We start from the raw sequence: 16415 nt of genomic DNA on the forward strand, positions 1-16415 counted from the left end.
GGTACATTCCTTTTTTCGATTTGATTTGGAAGTTTGAGCAATACTGTATTTCCGCAGCATGAAGCAGGAGGCCGTGATCATAATTTTTCGGTAAAGTTTTCTTTTTTGGTTTTCATATCTATGTTAGTATGATAATATAGTGCGAACGCCTCAATATCTAGATAGCGCATGCAATCATTTATCAATATTCTCAAATATCTGACAGAAACATATAATTTTGCACATTTGTGCACAAACTAAAATTCTCGGGGCACGCAGCGGGTCTTCGACTTCGCCCCGGGCCCGCGGAGCGGCATGGCATGACCATGGACATGGTGCAGTGTTACGTTCGTACCGGTACCTAGACCAAAAGCTTCAGTCTCTGTATTTCGGTTGTTCCGCTGAACCATGTTGGCTCCACTCACCAATACATGAATGAATGGGGATGATAGTAAAATGTCAGAAATTGTTGAATAAATTCCCAGAAACGACGGTTATTCCTAGTTCCTGTCTAAGTTGCTAACCGGTACCCGGCACGGCGCAGGCCTTGCGCTAGCGCAAGCCAGGCTCGAAACCAAGCTTCTCGACAAAAACAAGGCAGGATTAGTCAGGAACCTCCGCTTAGCCAGGAGGCTCCTACTAGAGAGTATGCTAGCTACTCAACGGAGCCAGGGATTCCTTCCCATTCATTCAGCTGCGTGTACCGCCAAGAAACCTGAAACTTTCGCCCCCGAGATTTCTACTAGATCTATCCCCCCCCAAAAAAAAAAAAAAAGATTCAGGCCTAGCCCTACTCATTCAGTGAACAAGGTTATGATATAATCTTGTTCTCAGTTACATCTCTATGGCATGTGTGGCAAAATAAGGGTGGCTATTTTAGCTTATTTTCTCTTTCCAGGGGACAAATGCTTGATTTTCTTACACTGTCAGTTTCCAATACAGCTATTCATTTTAACTTGGCTCTTATGTAAATTTGATTCTTTAAATTATTTTTTCTCAATTAAAAATAGAGATTGAAAAATGAAAATTTTCTTGCCATATTACTTTCCACCAATAGACTGCGTACACAAAAATATGCCCAAAATTCAAGTTTTTGAGCGCTCTGGAGAACACAAAAATTATTCCCAAGTTACTAATGAAAAATAAATTGCAACTGTATGGAAATTAGTAATTTTGGTCACAAAAGTGATATTTTAATGATTTTTTAAAGTGTGGGCTATGTACAGCATTAGCATACCATAGTCCTACCTGTAGATTCCCCACAGGCAGGATGTTTGCAGTGAACAAGTGCCTAGCCCTAAATGATAAATCATGTAATTTATGAAACTATATGGGATACAACTTCATTTCCGACATTTCTTCAATATTGATTTCATTTTTACACAAGAATGCATTCAAAAATCAAAAAAATGTTATGAATAGACAGGGAAGAACTTGCCACAGTGTTTACGTTGCAATCTTGATTTCATTGTTTTTCGCTTGGCGACAGCACACAAATCGCGCGTGCTTACTCTCCACGCCACGGAGCCAGGGATTTCATGTGTGTATATAATAAGTCTTTTCTGACTTATGATTTTCTTTTTTTTTCTGACTTCTGATTTTCATTCCAGATCGAGCATTCGATCTTATACACAATAGGAGTAATGCCGAAAATTTATTTACAAATTATAATTTCCTCCTATTAGAGCCTCTTTATTTACTAAGGTCAAAATTGAAATTTTCGGCCCTGAGATTACTAAAAAAAAAAATCCCTGTAATTGTAAAAGATCGGCAAGACTTCCATATGTCCCCTCCACTAAAATTGAAAAAAAAATGTGGAGGTTTATTAAGAATATTATCTGACATCTAAGAGATTTAGGAAGGAAAAGTTGGATACTTACCAAATTTTCAAAATATGGCTTTATTCCGTCAAAATCTCAAGTGTGTGTAATTCCCAATGGCATCGGTTTATTTAGTCAGAAAAATAAATACCCAAGACTGAATATTCTTGGAGAGTAGACTAGTCATAATATTGGTTGATAACCGTAATGAAACCCATGGCATTCAACAATTCTTGTTAGCCCAGTGAGTAAGGCGACAGACTGGAGATTCGAACCCCTTGTTCTGCAGTGAGAGGTTCAAATCCAAGTTCCAATCGGAAGTAAGAAGAAAAAAAGAAGGGGGTTTTGGAGAAGTATTCCTTAAATTAGTGGAGGGGACATAAGGAAGGATTTCCAAAAGATCTAGCCCTAAATCATTTCAGACATTTATACAATATCAATTTTATTTTCAAGAAAATATTCATTTTAAAAAAAGAGAAAAATATGAGAAGTCAGTGGAAAAAACTTGCCAATGTACATGGCCATCTTGTTATATATAGAGGGCAGCAATTGTCTGCCCCGAGTGCCGCCCTCTATAATGTCTCGTAGCTCTTGGACCTTAGTCCTTAGACATTCCTACATATCACTCATCTTTTTAAAATTCAAGTTGGGTCATCTCACCCCCCCCACCCTTTCAAAATATCATATAATAATAATAATCCGCTTTTATATAGCGCTTAATCCATCGGAACGACGTTTCTAAGCGCTTTACAGATATATTATTACCCCGGTCATTGGATTCAATCAGTCATTCCCGCACACAATATGTGCATATCCTCCACTCCCTGGGGAGTATTCCAGTCAGTCGCCTGTGAGGCGCACACAATACTGGACAAGCTACAATGACTTTCACATCCTACCGGGTACCCATTTAGCACCTGGGTCGAGAGTGGCAAAGTGTGGATTAACGCCTTGCCAAAGGACGCCAGACCGCGGTGGGATTCGAACACACGACCCTCTGTTTACAAGGCGAGAGTCAGAACCACTACACCACGGCTCCTCCACATATGCATGCTGCCCAGGAAAGGGGGGAGAGACTATCCATAAATGTTGGTGTCTTTGGATCTGTGACTAACTTCAGTATTAGTCTCAACATAATCACATGGCTGTGAAGCCCAAGTAAGAAATATGACAAAGTAAGGAATGCACTAACTCTAATTAGGTGTAGGCTATACATTTCTGCATTATTTTATTTTTTCTTCTTTTCATGTACAGAATGATCCAGAGCTATTTTATATGAAAGCACAATAATGGGTCTGACTGACTTTATAGCAACGCTGAAAGAAAACCCCTACTTTGGGGCTGGTTTTGGACTTGTAGGTGTTGGAGCTCTCCTGACGCTCTCGAAGAAAGGCCTTCAATATGGAAGCATCGCAGCACGGCGCCATCTGTTGATGACGCTTGAAGTACCAAGTAAAGACAAGAGCTACCATTGGTTGTTACAGTGGATAACAACGAACGCACGGCATACACAGCACCTAAGTGTAGAGACGACGTTTACACAAAGCGAGAGTGGAAAGATCGATACCCAATTTGATTTTGTTCCCAGTCCAGGCAACCATTATTTCAGGTGTGTACTTCTTTAGGATCTGGGGCTTGTTTCATAAAACTTGTTGTAATAACAAACTTGCAATGAACAGTTTAAAGCTACTGAAATCATTCAATTTGATTGGCTGATAGTAAATTTGTCAAAGGTATTGTACGTGTGAAACATGACCTTGTTATTAATGGATTCTGAATTTTACTCATCAAAGAAGCCTTTGAAGGAAGTGATTAAAAAGTTAATTCTCCTTTAGGTGTGTATGTAACAGTAGAATGAACAAGCCAGAACAATAGCTGAACAATGGGTTCAATGGACCATTTCCTTTGTTCTGGCTCGAGTGTAAAATTGAGTGTAATCTATGCTCAAAGATTGCTGACCGGGTCTGTACATTTCATCTCTGTAGTGAAAAACAAATATTTGTGGGAGATATTATTTGGTTAAAGGGGAAGTTCACCCTGACAAAAAGTTTATTGTAAAAATAGCAGAAAAAATAATAAAAAATATTGCCGAAGGTTTGAGAAAAATTCATCAAATAATTAAAAAGTTATTAGAATTTCAATTATTTGATTTGTGACGTCATATGCGAGCAGCATTCCTACATAGCGAATGGTAAAAAATCAATAAAATGTCATTTTCTCAGAAAATTGAAAATGGTTTTCACTGTACCTTTTGTATATCAATGGACAAATTATTTCACACCCGATCATGAATAGAAAACAAAATTAAGTCATCAGGAACCATGCAAAATTTGAAATTCATGCATTTTATATAACATAACACATGGGGCAGCTGCTCGTTTATGACGTCACAAATCCAAAACTTTGAACTCTTATAACTTTCTTACTCTTTAACGGATTTTCCTCAAACCTTCACCAATATTTTTTACTATTTTTTCTGCTATTTTTACAACAAAGTTTTCTTCAGGGTGAACTTCCCCTTTAAGTCAATGTAAGTGTACCAGTAATTTGGTCTCTTCAGGCTTGCAGTGGTGGTTCCATAAAATATGCGTGTCTTTTTTTTTTTACCACTCGTGGGAAGATTGTTCCCTCTCTGTCATTGTGAAAAATGACCTTTTCACCCTGAAAAGACTGGATACCAATTCAGCTCCCCAGACTTTTGTTTTGATAACTTTGTTAATGTATTTTTTTTCACCAAGACTTTGTTTCTTTTATCTAACATCTCATGCATATTTTGTGAACTTTTTTTAATAACAATCGAATGGATGGTTGCAAAACTATTTTCTTTTTTTGAGGGGAGGAGGGGAGGTGGTTCAAGGCATGTTTAGATTGTAACATGGTTGTCTGTTAGTCCTTGCCTGCATTTAACCATACATGCATTTTGATGGATTAATCATGTTTTTCTGGATGGTTGGGGAAGTCTACAACATAATGCCCCTTACCAAAAATAATTGTCCCGTCATTGCTTTTTTCCATAGATATAAAAATACCTGGATCTTTGTTGAGAGGAACCGAGAGAAACAGATGGTTGATCTCCATACTGGTACACCATGGGAGACAGTCACACTGACAGCGGTTGGCAGGAACAAGGAACTCTTCTATGAGATCCTCAATCAAGGTAAAAACAGCTCTTTATTAAACCATTAATTGAATTCAATGCAACATCATGGATAAATATTTTATGTACATACACTTTCAGCTTCAAATGTTGGAACGAACTAATACAATGTAAATTAAGTGGAAAAAAAGCTTGTAAATGTTATGCATAACAAAATTATGAATGCGTTAAAGCTATAAAATAGCACAGCATTTGTTCGGCTGATCTCAAATTTGTTAAAATGTGACTCAAGGGTCCATACTTGGGCCTCTTATTTCTAAGATCCATGTAATTGGTAACAGGTCTTGCGTAACTTAACCCTGGTTATCAAGAGTTTCAATCGATAGAAAACCTGATTAATGCCATTGTGAAGAGTAAATGCATATATGTGTCACTATTGGTTTCCTACTTTTATTGCCTGTTTGATTCTTATATTGATGATTTTTATAATGACTGAGATTATCTTTTCGATACTCCTATAATTTTGTGGTAATATCTTGCGATTTTTCATGAGCTTCTGTTTGAATGTAATTGTTTTAGGATCAGGTGCCCAATTCATAAAGAGTTTCAACTATGGAAACATGCCGTTTTGTCAACTCCCATGGTAACAGGGTTCTGCTACCAACCAAACTCAATCCAAGATTTTGTGGTAATTTCAATATTGGCAGAGTTACCATAGTTTTAAATCTTAATGAAACATGCTCGAGAATGAAAACCAGCCTTTTTCTAATTGATCCTCAAATCCTGATAAGATGTATTCTAGTAAATAAATGACATATTTTTTTTTAGCTCGAGAGGCGGCCCTTCAGAAGCAGGAGGGCAAGACTATCATGTACACAGCAATGGGAGCTGAATGGAGACAGTTTGGATACCCAAGGAAAAGGAGACCTATTGATTCAGTCATCTTAGATAGAGGCATCACTGATAGCATTGTCAAGGACGTCAAGGAATTTATCAACAATCCCAAGTGGTACTTTGATAGAGGTATTTATCATTCATTCTATAAACTCTAACACTGTATGTTGAACATGACGGGGTGGGTGGGGTCTAGGGGAAGAAAGGTAAATTAGTTATCATTTGAAAATGGTTAGTCTGTAATATTCTGGTTTTGTATAGCACGTAAGCACTCCAAGAGATATTTCCTTACTTGGCCGCACACTACTTCCTCCAATCCCTGAATGAGTACCATGACATTTGCCCCACTCCGCTGTAAATTAAGCACACTATTAGAATGATCAACCCTAGGTTTAACACTATACCTTAACCTAAATCTAGCCATAAATCTAACATAAAACGCTATTGCAACCCTAATCTTACATCGTGGACAAAATGAAACCCAGAGCAATTGTCATAGGAGCAAATGTTGTGTCACCTCTGAATGAGCAGTTTGTAGACACGCCCCTTTTGAAATATTGGAACTCCCCGTCCTTGCTGATATTTACCTTGATTTACCGTGATATTGGGCATAAAGTATAGAAGACTTATTATTAAACTTATTAGGCTTATTATTATTAAACAATTAAACTTGGTTTTCCAGGCCTTCTCTAGATTTGATTTGAATGAATTTATACTGTTTCTGTTTACAACCTTAGAAGGTAAATCATTCCATAGGTTAATTACTCATTGTGAGAAGTCCTGTTGCCTGAGTGTTGACTGTGCTCTTAACTTGATTAGTTCTCGAGGATGATATTAATCTGATGCCGTAGGAATTAAATTTAATGCTTGGAAACTTGAGAAGAAGTGGATCTCGGTTGAGAGAATATTTGGTTCTTCAAGATATGATTCATGACATGAACCCTTGGGCAAGGCTCCACATTAACTTTTTTTGGTGGTGGCCCATTCGGGCCACCAAAACCTTCAAATATTTTTTTTTGGTGGCCCGTTAGTAAAGTTTGGTGGCCTGAAAAATATAATGAAAAACAATGATTAAAAATGAATAAAACAAATTTCTGAAATATTAATTCTGCAGCCACTACCACTAAGTTACTTCCACTTTGCATCTTGTATGTAAATCGTGCTTGCAGTTATTTTACTTTGCTTATTGATTTGTGGTAATATATAAATTGTTCTATCATTGTAAATATGAAATGATTGAAAGAGAACAAAAGAATTGTATTGTTCCCAGGTATTATTATAGCAGGAGAAAATCACAGAAAAATTAGAACAATGCATAAAAGGGGGAAACAAATATAATTTTTAGAATTGTATATTGAAAAAAAGAAAACAAAAATTATAAAATAAAGAAGTGAAATACAACGGAAAGAAAAAAAAAGAACAGGAAAAAAAAAGAAAATGAAAGAAAAATGAATAAGACAAAATTAATAAAAAAATGGGGAAAATTGTTTTTATTATTATTCAGTAGAAACATATTATTTAATCAGGCATATTCAATGGGAAGGGGTATAAATGGTTTAGTCACTATAAAAAAAATGAAAGAAAAAAAATAAGAAAACGGCAAAAGTTATATCTGGAAAAACAGTGAGAAAAGTCCTTCCTATATTTGACAAAATGATAGAAAACTCACATTTCATATCAATGAAATGCCTTCCCAAAATATTTACTTCCTTTAAGAGTGGTTTAAGAAGTCATTTATAAACAAAAAAGAAAGAAGCTGTCTGTTTATTTTTGGCTAGAAACGACAAAGCTTCGAAAGAAACAAAATATCAACATACATACAAATGCACACGTGGGACTGTGATGTACTCACCTATGAGTTTTATGTGTATTAATGCATTTGGAAATCGGACTTTTTGAGTTAAAAGAGAGGTCATAATTCTTCTTTTTAATGCTTGCTAATAATCAGGATTTAGTAATATGGACTGTAGAAGGGCATTTCATTGGTGTAAAATGTGACTTTGACGTAGATTTTCAAAGTTCTGTGGAAGATTTCTTAGCAGTAACATTTTGTATCGCAGAGCTCTGAATAGTCTGCTAGCGCACAGCTAGCTACGTGTAGCTGCAGTGGTTTCATGCATGCAAGCTCACGTACGCCAGACGGCCGGCGCAGCCGGCTGAATAGTACTGTATGCTGCATTAGTGCAGTGGTAGGCCTCCATACTGTCATGACTATGCAATCTTTGTGTGTGTGTATTTGTGTGTAGATTGACAAAAATGGCGCATGACGAATTGGCTTGCAATTTCAACTGTAGAAAGTTGATAAATGCGTGCAAAATCGGGAGAAAAATTGCGCTACTTTGAAAATTATTGGTTGCCCGATTCGGGCCACCAAAACTTAACATTTTTTCAATAATGGTTGCCCGAGGTGAATTTTTGGTGGCCCCGGGCCACCGGGCCACCGGGCCACCGCTAATGTCGAGCCTTGCCTTGGGTGTCTATCCTTGGCAAGGAATCTTTAGAACAGGACCAGTGATATTTTTTCGAAATTTTCTGCCAACACAGATGCACTTTCTTGATATTAATCATTCCTGATTTCTGTTTTATCTCTTAGGTATACCATACAGAAGAGGGTATCTACTCTACGGACCACCAGGCTGTGGAAAGAGTAGCTTCATGTAAGTGACTTTTCTTTTTGTGTAGTAGGTTTCACGGTACACAATGCAGGGACTCAGTTTTATAATAATGAAGGGAGCAATAAAATGCTGTCCTAAAACTATTAGGGGGAGCAGTAGGGGAGCATTGCAAAATTCTATTCTTTGACATACATGTACAAGCCAGGGGAGCTCTCTTGTCCGATTATAAAATGGATGGAGAAACATACACTTAGTTACAACCCACAATCAAAGGAGACAAACAATCAGATATATATCTCATTGAACTTTTTCATTTCATTCTTGAAAGTGTGTTATTGCTTAAAATATAATTGTGTGTTATTTATAACACCTTGATGGAGAATGAGGCTTTCAAGGTTGACTCTAACAGTTTGACCATTGACTGACACTCTAATCGCTGAGGCGAGTGATAAATCGCTCTACCAGAAGTGGATTAAGGAGAGCGGTAGCGAGTGATCACTTTCACTCCCCTTAAAACTGAGTCCCTGGCCATGTATCTTCCTTGGACAATTGTTCGTCCTGTAAAGGACCACCCAAACTCGAACGTTTCGACAGATGTGTTCTTGTCGTCTTCCGGAGAATGAGCAAAGTTTTGTAAAAGCAGGCCTTATACAGTATACTCTGTCATGGTGCCATATGCAGGGTGCCTTGCAGGATACATGTCTCTGACTGGTCACATAACATCCACATATGTGGATGTGAGTGACAGCTTGCATAATGGGCTTGCAAAACAGCAAAAACAAGAATTACCACCAATTATCATTAAACACCAAAATGGCATGAATTTAGTTTTGCTAACTGAAATTCTTCAAAAAGTCAGCATCCTCTGGACTCTTGGTTCAAAAAATTACTATTATTTCAAGGTTTTCAAGTTTAGAATAATAGCACCACGTAAACTTGGCTGTTTCTTGAAACATTTTTACGAGCAAGGATGGTTCCAGGAAGGGGTCGGGGCAAACATTAAGGGTATCTTTTGGCTATATACTTGTTTTGAACTTATTAACAATATCTCATCAAGATACATGAATAAATGTAAAATTGATTGCAACCTGTAAAAGTTCTATTGGTAATATGAAATGAATTCTGCAGAGGAACTTCAGAATTGTATATGTATGACAAAATTGGTATTGTAACTCAAATTTTAATTCATTTAGAATTGCATTAATGGGAGAGCTTCAATACAGTAATTCCTGATGAAATTTATGTCGTATTATTTCCAATTTGAATTATGTTTTCAGAATAGCGTCAGCCAGAGAGAGTCAATACAGTATGTATTTTGACATTGACATTACATCTGTCAAATTTTTATCATTTATTTAGAATGGCATTAGCAGGAGAGCTCCAGTACAGTATATGTATGATGAATCTAAGTGAACGCAGCCTTTCTGACGATCGTCTCAATCATCTGATGAACGTCGCTCCTCAACAGAGTATAATTCTCTTAGAAGATATTGATGCTGCCTTCATCAGTCGAGAGGAGGCAGATGATCGTAAGAATTTATCATTTACTACAAAAAGTTCTTCATTTAGATATGTGATTTCATAGGGCCGTGCACTTGAGATTTGAACATGTAGGGGGCCCCTTGGGGATAATTACAAAAAGATTTTGTCCAGTTAAATGATGTAAAGGAATGTCATGACTTCATTACATATTCATGTTAAAGTGCAAAGAACTGTCCACTGCATGTGCAATGATATAAAACTTTGAGATTAGTAAACTTCATCATTATTCATCGGATTTTGATTTTGATTTTTTGTTTACTTGTTGAATAGTTTATTTAGTCAGAGAATATATTAATAATAATTGGATTTATATAGCGCTTTTTCCAGAGGATACAAAGCACTGTTGATTGCATAAGACAAGTTAAGGTGTATGGTTATATAACTGGGTTTTGAGATGTTTTTTGAAGAGGTTTTGGAGAGATGGAGGGAGTTTGTTCCAAAGACGGGGGGCAAGAGATTGAAAGGAGTTGAAACCGGCCTGTTTTCTGGATCAGGGCCTGTCTGACAATGAGTATCAATTGATTTGATCAACCACAACTATGGAAAGCCAGCAACGTCAAAATCTAATGTTCAAAGTTTCTTCTAGATATGCTATATATTCATACATCCATTGTTTTCTTGAAAATTAAGTGTGCTTCTCTTTGTGTACTTTGGACACCGTGCAAATTTCCTGTAGGAAGAAAAAACGTGACGTTGATGGATTTCCATAGAGTTGAGGTTGATCACACTGGAGTACCCTTTTCAACATTTAGTTATAGCATCCATATATTTCAATTGTTTTCAGCTCGTTACCAGGGTATGGGCCGTGTCACACTGAGCGGTCTCCTTAATACGTTAGATGGAGTCGCATCAACGGAAGCTAGGATAGTATTCATGACAACAAACTACATAGATAGGTAAGGGAAGATACAGACCTGTTGGGTGTTTCATAAAGCTGTTTGTAAAGTTACGCACACCTTTACGCATGACTGAAACATGTTCTTGGGTCATAAATCAATTATAAAGGGATATCACATAGCACAAGAAAGGATCACCAGTCGTGCGTAAAGTCATTCGTATCTTACGAACAGCTATATGAAACGCCCACCTAGAGAGCTAAAATATGTCTGTAGTTTAAAAAACAAGGATTCTGATATTTAATTATATTTTATTATATAATTGTGCAGAGGTGTTGTTTATTACTTGATTCTGATGATCAAAATTTCATGGATCTATATTTTGATGAATGTTGTGTTAATGGTAAAAATCAAAAATTAATTTTTGTAGGTTCCCTGTATAGAGTGTGAGGATGACTTGAGTCTATAGAGGAGTAATGAAGCTGGACATTGTCCTGCGAAAAAATTAACGAGACAAACTGAAGCTTGCGGTCTAATATGGGTCCTGTTTCATAAATGCTTGTTTAATAACAGATGCACAATTTCTGTAAAGCGCTTACTACCAGCCAATCTGATGGAATTATTTCAGAAGCTGCTAACTCTTATTGTACAACTCCTTCTTAGCTTGTTTTACGCGAGCAAATGGGAGGCTGAATGTCAAACCTTCGTACCGTGTCACACATGACGTACCGTCCAAAATGTACCATTGCATGGCTTTAGGAGGTGACGTCACAATACGATTCAATTCATTGCGCTCAGTAACAAATGAAGGTGAAATACGCGTATAGCTCGCATTGCTGCTCGAGGTCATGTGCGCTTGTGGGATTTCGCTTTTCACTTTCAATATTTTTGCTCCCTTTTCATAGATTACTTCATGGAATAACTCTTCCCTTTTTTCATATTTTCGCTAAACTCTGAGAAATTGTACAACACAAATAGCGAATATTTTTATTCGTGCAATGGTGCGAGATTTCGCATGAGGGGAAAGGAAGAGGCTGAATAGAGTATTTCTTTCTTTCACCGACTGCAAAATCTTTTCGCTAAACTATGAGACATTGTACAACACAAATAGCGAATATTCTTATTCGTGCAATGTTACAAGATTTTGCATTCGGTGAAAGGAAGAAACACTCTATTCAACTTGGCTAACGCTTCGTTGAAAGAGCATCTTTCTTCTCATGCAAAATCTCGCACCATCGCACTCATGCCTATTTGTATATTGCAAATTTGTTATAACAAATTTTTATGAAAACGGACCAATGCACTTTGATGACACCCTTCACCTGATGGCTGCATCATATGCATAAATTCATGCATTACTGGATGTATTTGAAATTCCTACATTTTGATATGTTAGGTTTTCAAATATAATCTCTCTTATGCATCATCCAAAGATGTTCCGATCTGAAAGCTAGTAATTTTATAACTGAACACTGCTTACTTTCTAAACCTATCCCCTCAGATTGGACCCAGCACTGATTCGTCCAGGTCGTGTGGACTACAAGCAACTAATAGGCCACGCCAGCAAGCACCAGCTAGTCCAGATGTACCATCGGTTCTATCCAGACCTTGGTCCGGAGGCAGCTGAAAGGTTTGCCAACACCGCACTGTCCTTCAAGAAACCTATCAGTGTTGCAGCGGTACAGGGATTCTTCATGGTTTACAAGAACGATGGACTCGCAGTCATAGATAATATTGAAACACTCTGGCAGAGGTGATGAAGGCTTATGAGGTCTTCAACTTTTTAAGAATTATATTAGCCGAAACAACTCGTTGAAAGCGATGGCAATCTTACTGGGTTTTCTTGAGACTGCTCAGCATGAGGCTTGTATCTAGCCAGGATTCTTACAAGGATACCTGTTTTTATAGGCAGTATCAAAGTGGTCAGCGAATGTTGATTAACCCTTCGACAGCTGAATTTTGGCATTCCCATATGCTTCATACAGGACCTCTTGGTTCCAGCAAGTAATGGGTTAACAGCTACTACCTGATATGGGGCCAGTTGCAGAAAGAGCTGCAATTAATCGCAACTCTAAATCGCAACTCGATTTTTCAACCAATTAACAGCATGCATTTGGAACTTTCTATTGATTTTGTTTACTTGCTTAAAGGAACCCTTTCTGCAACAGACTCCTGGGAACCTTCTAGATTTCCATACTTTGGGCAGCATTTCAGGAAACAAAAATTGATTTTCACTGACTATTGTCACAAACTACCATATTCCTTGCATCTGATTGGCTGAGAACAAATTTGTGAAAAATCAATGACAAAATTTCTTCATGAAATGCTCTCCAGTGGGATGTTTCACAGAGTTTTAAGTGTAATTTAGAGTAGCATTTAATTTTTCAGTTGCATGCTCTCTTATAATGCATTACTTCATTGGTCAGGTCATACACACGGTTATGCACATAAGCATGTATACATCAATGAGATTACGTGTTGATTAACATGTGCACGTTGACTTTAATGGGGTGTTGCAAGAAAATATTTGCAAATATTCTGTTGCAATTTTACAACTGATCGATCAATTTTAATGGTAGCAAATGAGATTACACTCCATGTTTCAATGAGCAGATTAGCAATCTCGAATTTGCAATTAATTGCAAGACATGATTTGGGGACCAAATATAGACTTGCAATAGATCGCAAGTTTCTTGCAACGCCCCATAAGTCACACTTAAATCTTTGTGTCTTTGGCTGAACTAATTTTCAACTTTAACCTGATGAGTGACGAATGCCAACGCAAAGTGTGGCAATTTGACATCCAGTTGTTACGGTATCAATGAGAACAAATGGTATATTGTGATAGTCAGTATTGAAATACTCTGATAATAGAGCTTTTAAAGGTACCTTGTCAAGAGTCTTAGCCACATCTCTTTCCTGGAGGAGTCCAGCAAGCATCTCTTTATTACAAATCACTGCAGTCACCATAGACATAACAATAGGGACTGCAGGAAAGCTGAAATGAAAAGATACATAAACCCTTATAAGGAGATTCCTAAAGACATGGCATAGAGATTTGACAAGTTGCCTCTTAAGTAAATGTTGAGAGTGGAATATGATTTGTGGAGACTGCAGCCATGTACTTTGACATAAGGATTATGCATCACTATTGACAATACAATAGGGACTGCAGGGGCCCATTGCATAAAACTTTTTACCTGAGAAAACTCAGGTTGTTTTAACCGGAGTTTTTGCCCTGTGTTAAAGTCAATGGCAGAAATCAGACTAACCTTAGTTTTCAGTTTTTACCAGAGTTTTCTCAGGTAAAAAGTTTTCTGCAACAGGCTCCAGGAAAGCTGCAAATCATCCTTATAGGGAGATTCCGACTAAAAGACACGGCACAGACTTTTTACAAGGTTGAGAGTGAAGTATGATGCTTTATGGACACTACAGTAACGGACACAAGTGCAATCATGTTGATTAGGAATTTTTCTAGGGTACTTGGATGAGCCAGCTACACCCCTACATTTATCAGCTTGTGTGCTGGAATGGTAGCCCGGGGGGTGGGGGGGGGGGGGGGCACTCGACCAAAAAAAGTGGTGGGGATGTGCCGCAGGAGAGAAAAAAACGGGGGCCTTGGAGTGGGCTTATTGTAAAAAGGTGGGTCCTCGGAACGGGCTTCGGAACTACAATTTTGTGAAAAACGGGGGTCCTTGGAACGGATTGCCAGCGTGCGAGTACATGCGTATGTATGCATCCCTATGGAACGGGCATCCGTGCATGATGCAGCTAGCGCGGCCTCTGTCGGGTGCACTCGCGCAGAGACGATGGTCAGACAGTGCTCTGCGGCCGCTTTTCACCAAAATTGCAGCAGATCAATGCGACCAGAACGGCGTAACGAAAAATATGCGAAGCTTTGTAGCGGATTTCTTCTTTTTTCTCGATAAGAACAAAATGCTATGCCTTGGAGCGGCTTTCTTTCTTTTTTCCTCAAGACAAAAATGCTATGCCTTGGAACGGAAATTTGGGTGTAAAAATGGGGGTCCCCACCGCGGCACATACCCACTATGCATTACATACTGAGTGCCCCCCCCCCCCCCCCCCCCCCCCCCCCCCCCCGGGAATGGTAGCCGGGATAAGCCCTGGGTGATAATCAGTTAGTGTATTGACCACAGAGTGGGTACAATCTGCATTTTTAATACTGTTATTGTTAGCATTATTTGTGAAATCAAGCTCAGGGACCACTTGGCTATGTTAGTCAAGTATTGTGAGAATTCTTTTGTCAACGGGCCTGAACCATGTACCTCATAGTCTAGGTTTACTCCTCTGCACAACCATCTTACCTTGTATATCTCTGATGCCATAGTTAAAGACAAGATACTATAAAAGTCTACTGGATTTTGATGCAGTTGGCCTGCTTTCTTGCTCAAATATGCACTACCCCCCCATATGATATGGTTTGCATTCTTGAGATGGCAATGTAAACTGCTGTTGAAATATGAGAGTTTGTGGTGCTTAGTTCTCAAGAAATATAGACAAATTAAATTGTAATGCAAAGCATGTTGCAACTTGGTGCAATTTAAAGATGCATGTGCAGAATTAGGCAAGACAGCTGATGCATTGATGCCCTTTAAGTAAAGATGATTTCAATTTTGAGCTTTTCTGAACCATTGCGATTGAGCATTATAAGACGGGCCCAGGTCCCTAGGAAATCTCACCTATATAACAGTTGGACCGTCAAACTGTCTGTCATTTCATTATCCTTTATTAATTAATGGAATAAATGTCAATGAAGAATAAAATAATACAAACAGCAAAATTTATGTCAGTATTGTATTTTATTACAAAAAGTCTATTTTTCCCTTTTATTTCACCCATATCATGATTCAGTTACACAGTACACAACAGAATGGCATGTAAGCAGTAATTATCAGTATTAATGACGATTCTTTAAAAAAATAATCTGGGCTCCAATGCCAACACTTGGAGTTAGACAAGCTAATACTCACAATAGACGATAACCGAAAGTTTACTGGATGTTGCTCATGGCATGAGTTTGCCTTTTACTTGTGTTATCCCTCTGGCAGTATACTATTCTAAGCTACTGGAGGTTTCCTAAATCACACAAGTTAAAGAGAAATACCAGTAGTTGCGGTAAACACTGATTTCGTGAGAAAGTCAGTAAAACCAGGCTTAATTGTCAGTATATCATCGAGGATCTAGATCTGGTACAGTTACATAAACTGAACTTTGTGAAATCTTGAAATCTACGCTGAAAAATATTCACACTGAAGATCACCAACACAGATAAGCGCACGTGGGACAGTGTATTATTATTGCTTTGAATGTCGTGCCCGACGCTTGACCCGAATCATGTGCTTATTTACTATTTTCTCAGCAATTACACAATTTCTTCCAGAATCCTTTGGCACATATACAAACAGACACTTTGGTCATTTCATTGGATTCTGTACGGACTCATTTTGATATCGTTACCAAAACTGGCATTTACCTTTAACAGTGTGAGCTTCATCAGAAAACTTTAGGTTACAGTTGATAGTGAGATTAGCAACAAGGCTCATCTAGTGAAACTTGTCAATGTTGAATTTTATGATTTATTTGCTCTTTGCCAAGCAGTCTTGTAAGAGCT

General features: G+C 37.9%; 1 protein-coding gene across 1 annotated transcript; it reads left to right on the top strand.

The window, feature by feature from the left end:
• On the top strand, nucleotides 1-13913 carry LOC121429974 (mitochondrial chaperone BCS1-like). The gene is made up of 8 exons (XM_041627243.1): nucleotides 1-90; nucleotides 3054-3408; nucleotides 4817-4956; nucleotides 5725-5919; nucleotides 8384-8447; nucleotides 9765-9934; nucleotides 10732-10843; nucleotides 12285-13913. Exons 2-8 carry the CDS (start codon nucleotides 3089-3091, stop codon nucleotides 12538-12540), a joined length of 1257 nt encoding a protein of 418 aa, XP_041483177.1. The 5' UTR covers nucleotides 1-90; nucleotides 3054-3088; the 3' UTR covers nucleotides 12541-13913.
• Nucleotides 13914-16415: the final 2502 nt, after the last annotated feature.

This window comes from Lytechinus variegatus, chromosome 16 (assembly GCF_018143015.1).
Source record: "Lytechinus variegatus isolate NC3 chromosome 16, Lvar_3.0, whole genome shotgun sequence".
NCBI lineage: Eukaryota > Metazoa > Echinodermata > Echinoidea > Temnopleuroida > Toxopneustidae > Lytechinus > Lytechinus variegatus.

What these genes read in the sequence shown, in the direction of transcription:
- LOC121429974 (XM_041627243.1), top strand. Translation starts at nt 3,089, where the DNA reads ATGGGTCTGACTGACTTTATAGCAACGCTGAAAGAAAACCCCTACTTT. An exon ending in CCAGGCAACCATTATTTCAG is followed by an intron (nt 3,409 to 4,816) that starts GTGTGTACTTCT and finishes TTTTTTCCATAG; the next exon opens with ATATAAAAATACCTGGATCT. An exon ending in ACAACAAACTACATAGATAG is followed by an intron (nt 10,844 to 12,284) that starts GTAAGGGAAGAT and finishes CTATCCCCTCAG; the next exon opens with ATTGGACCCAGCACTGATTC.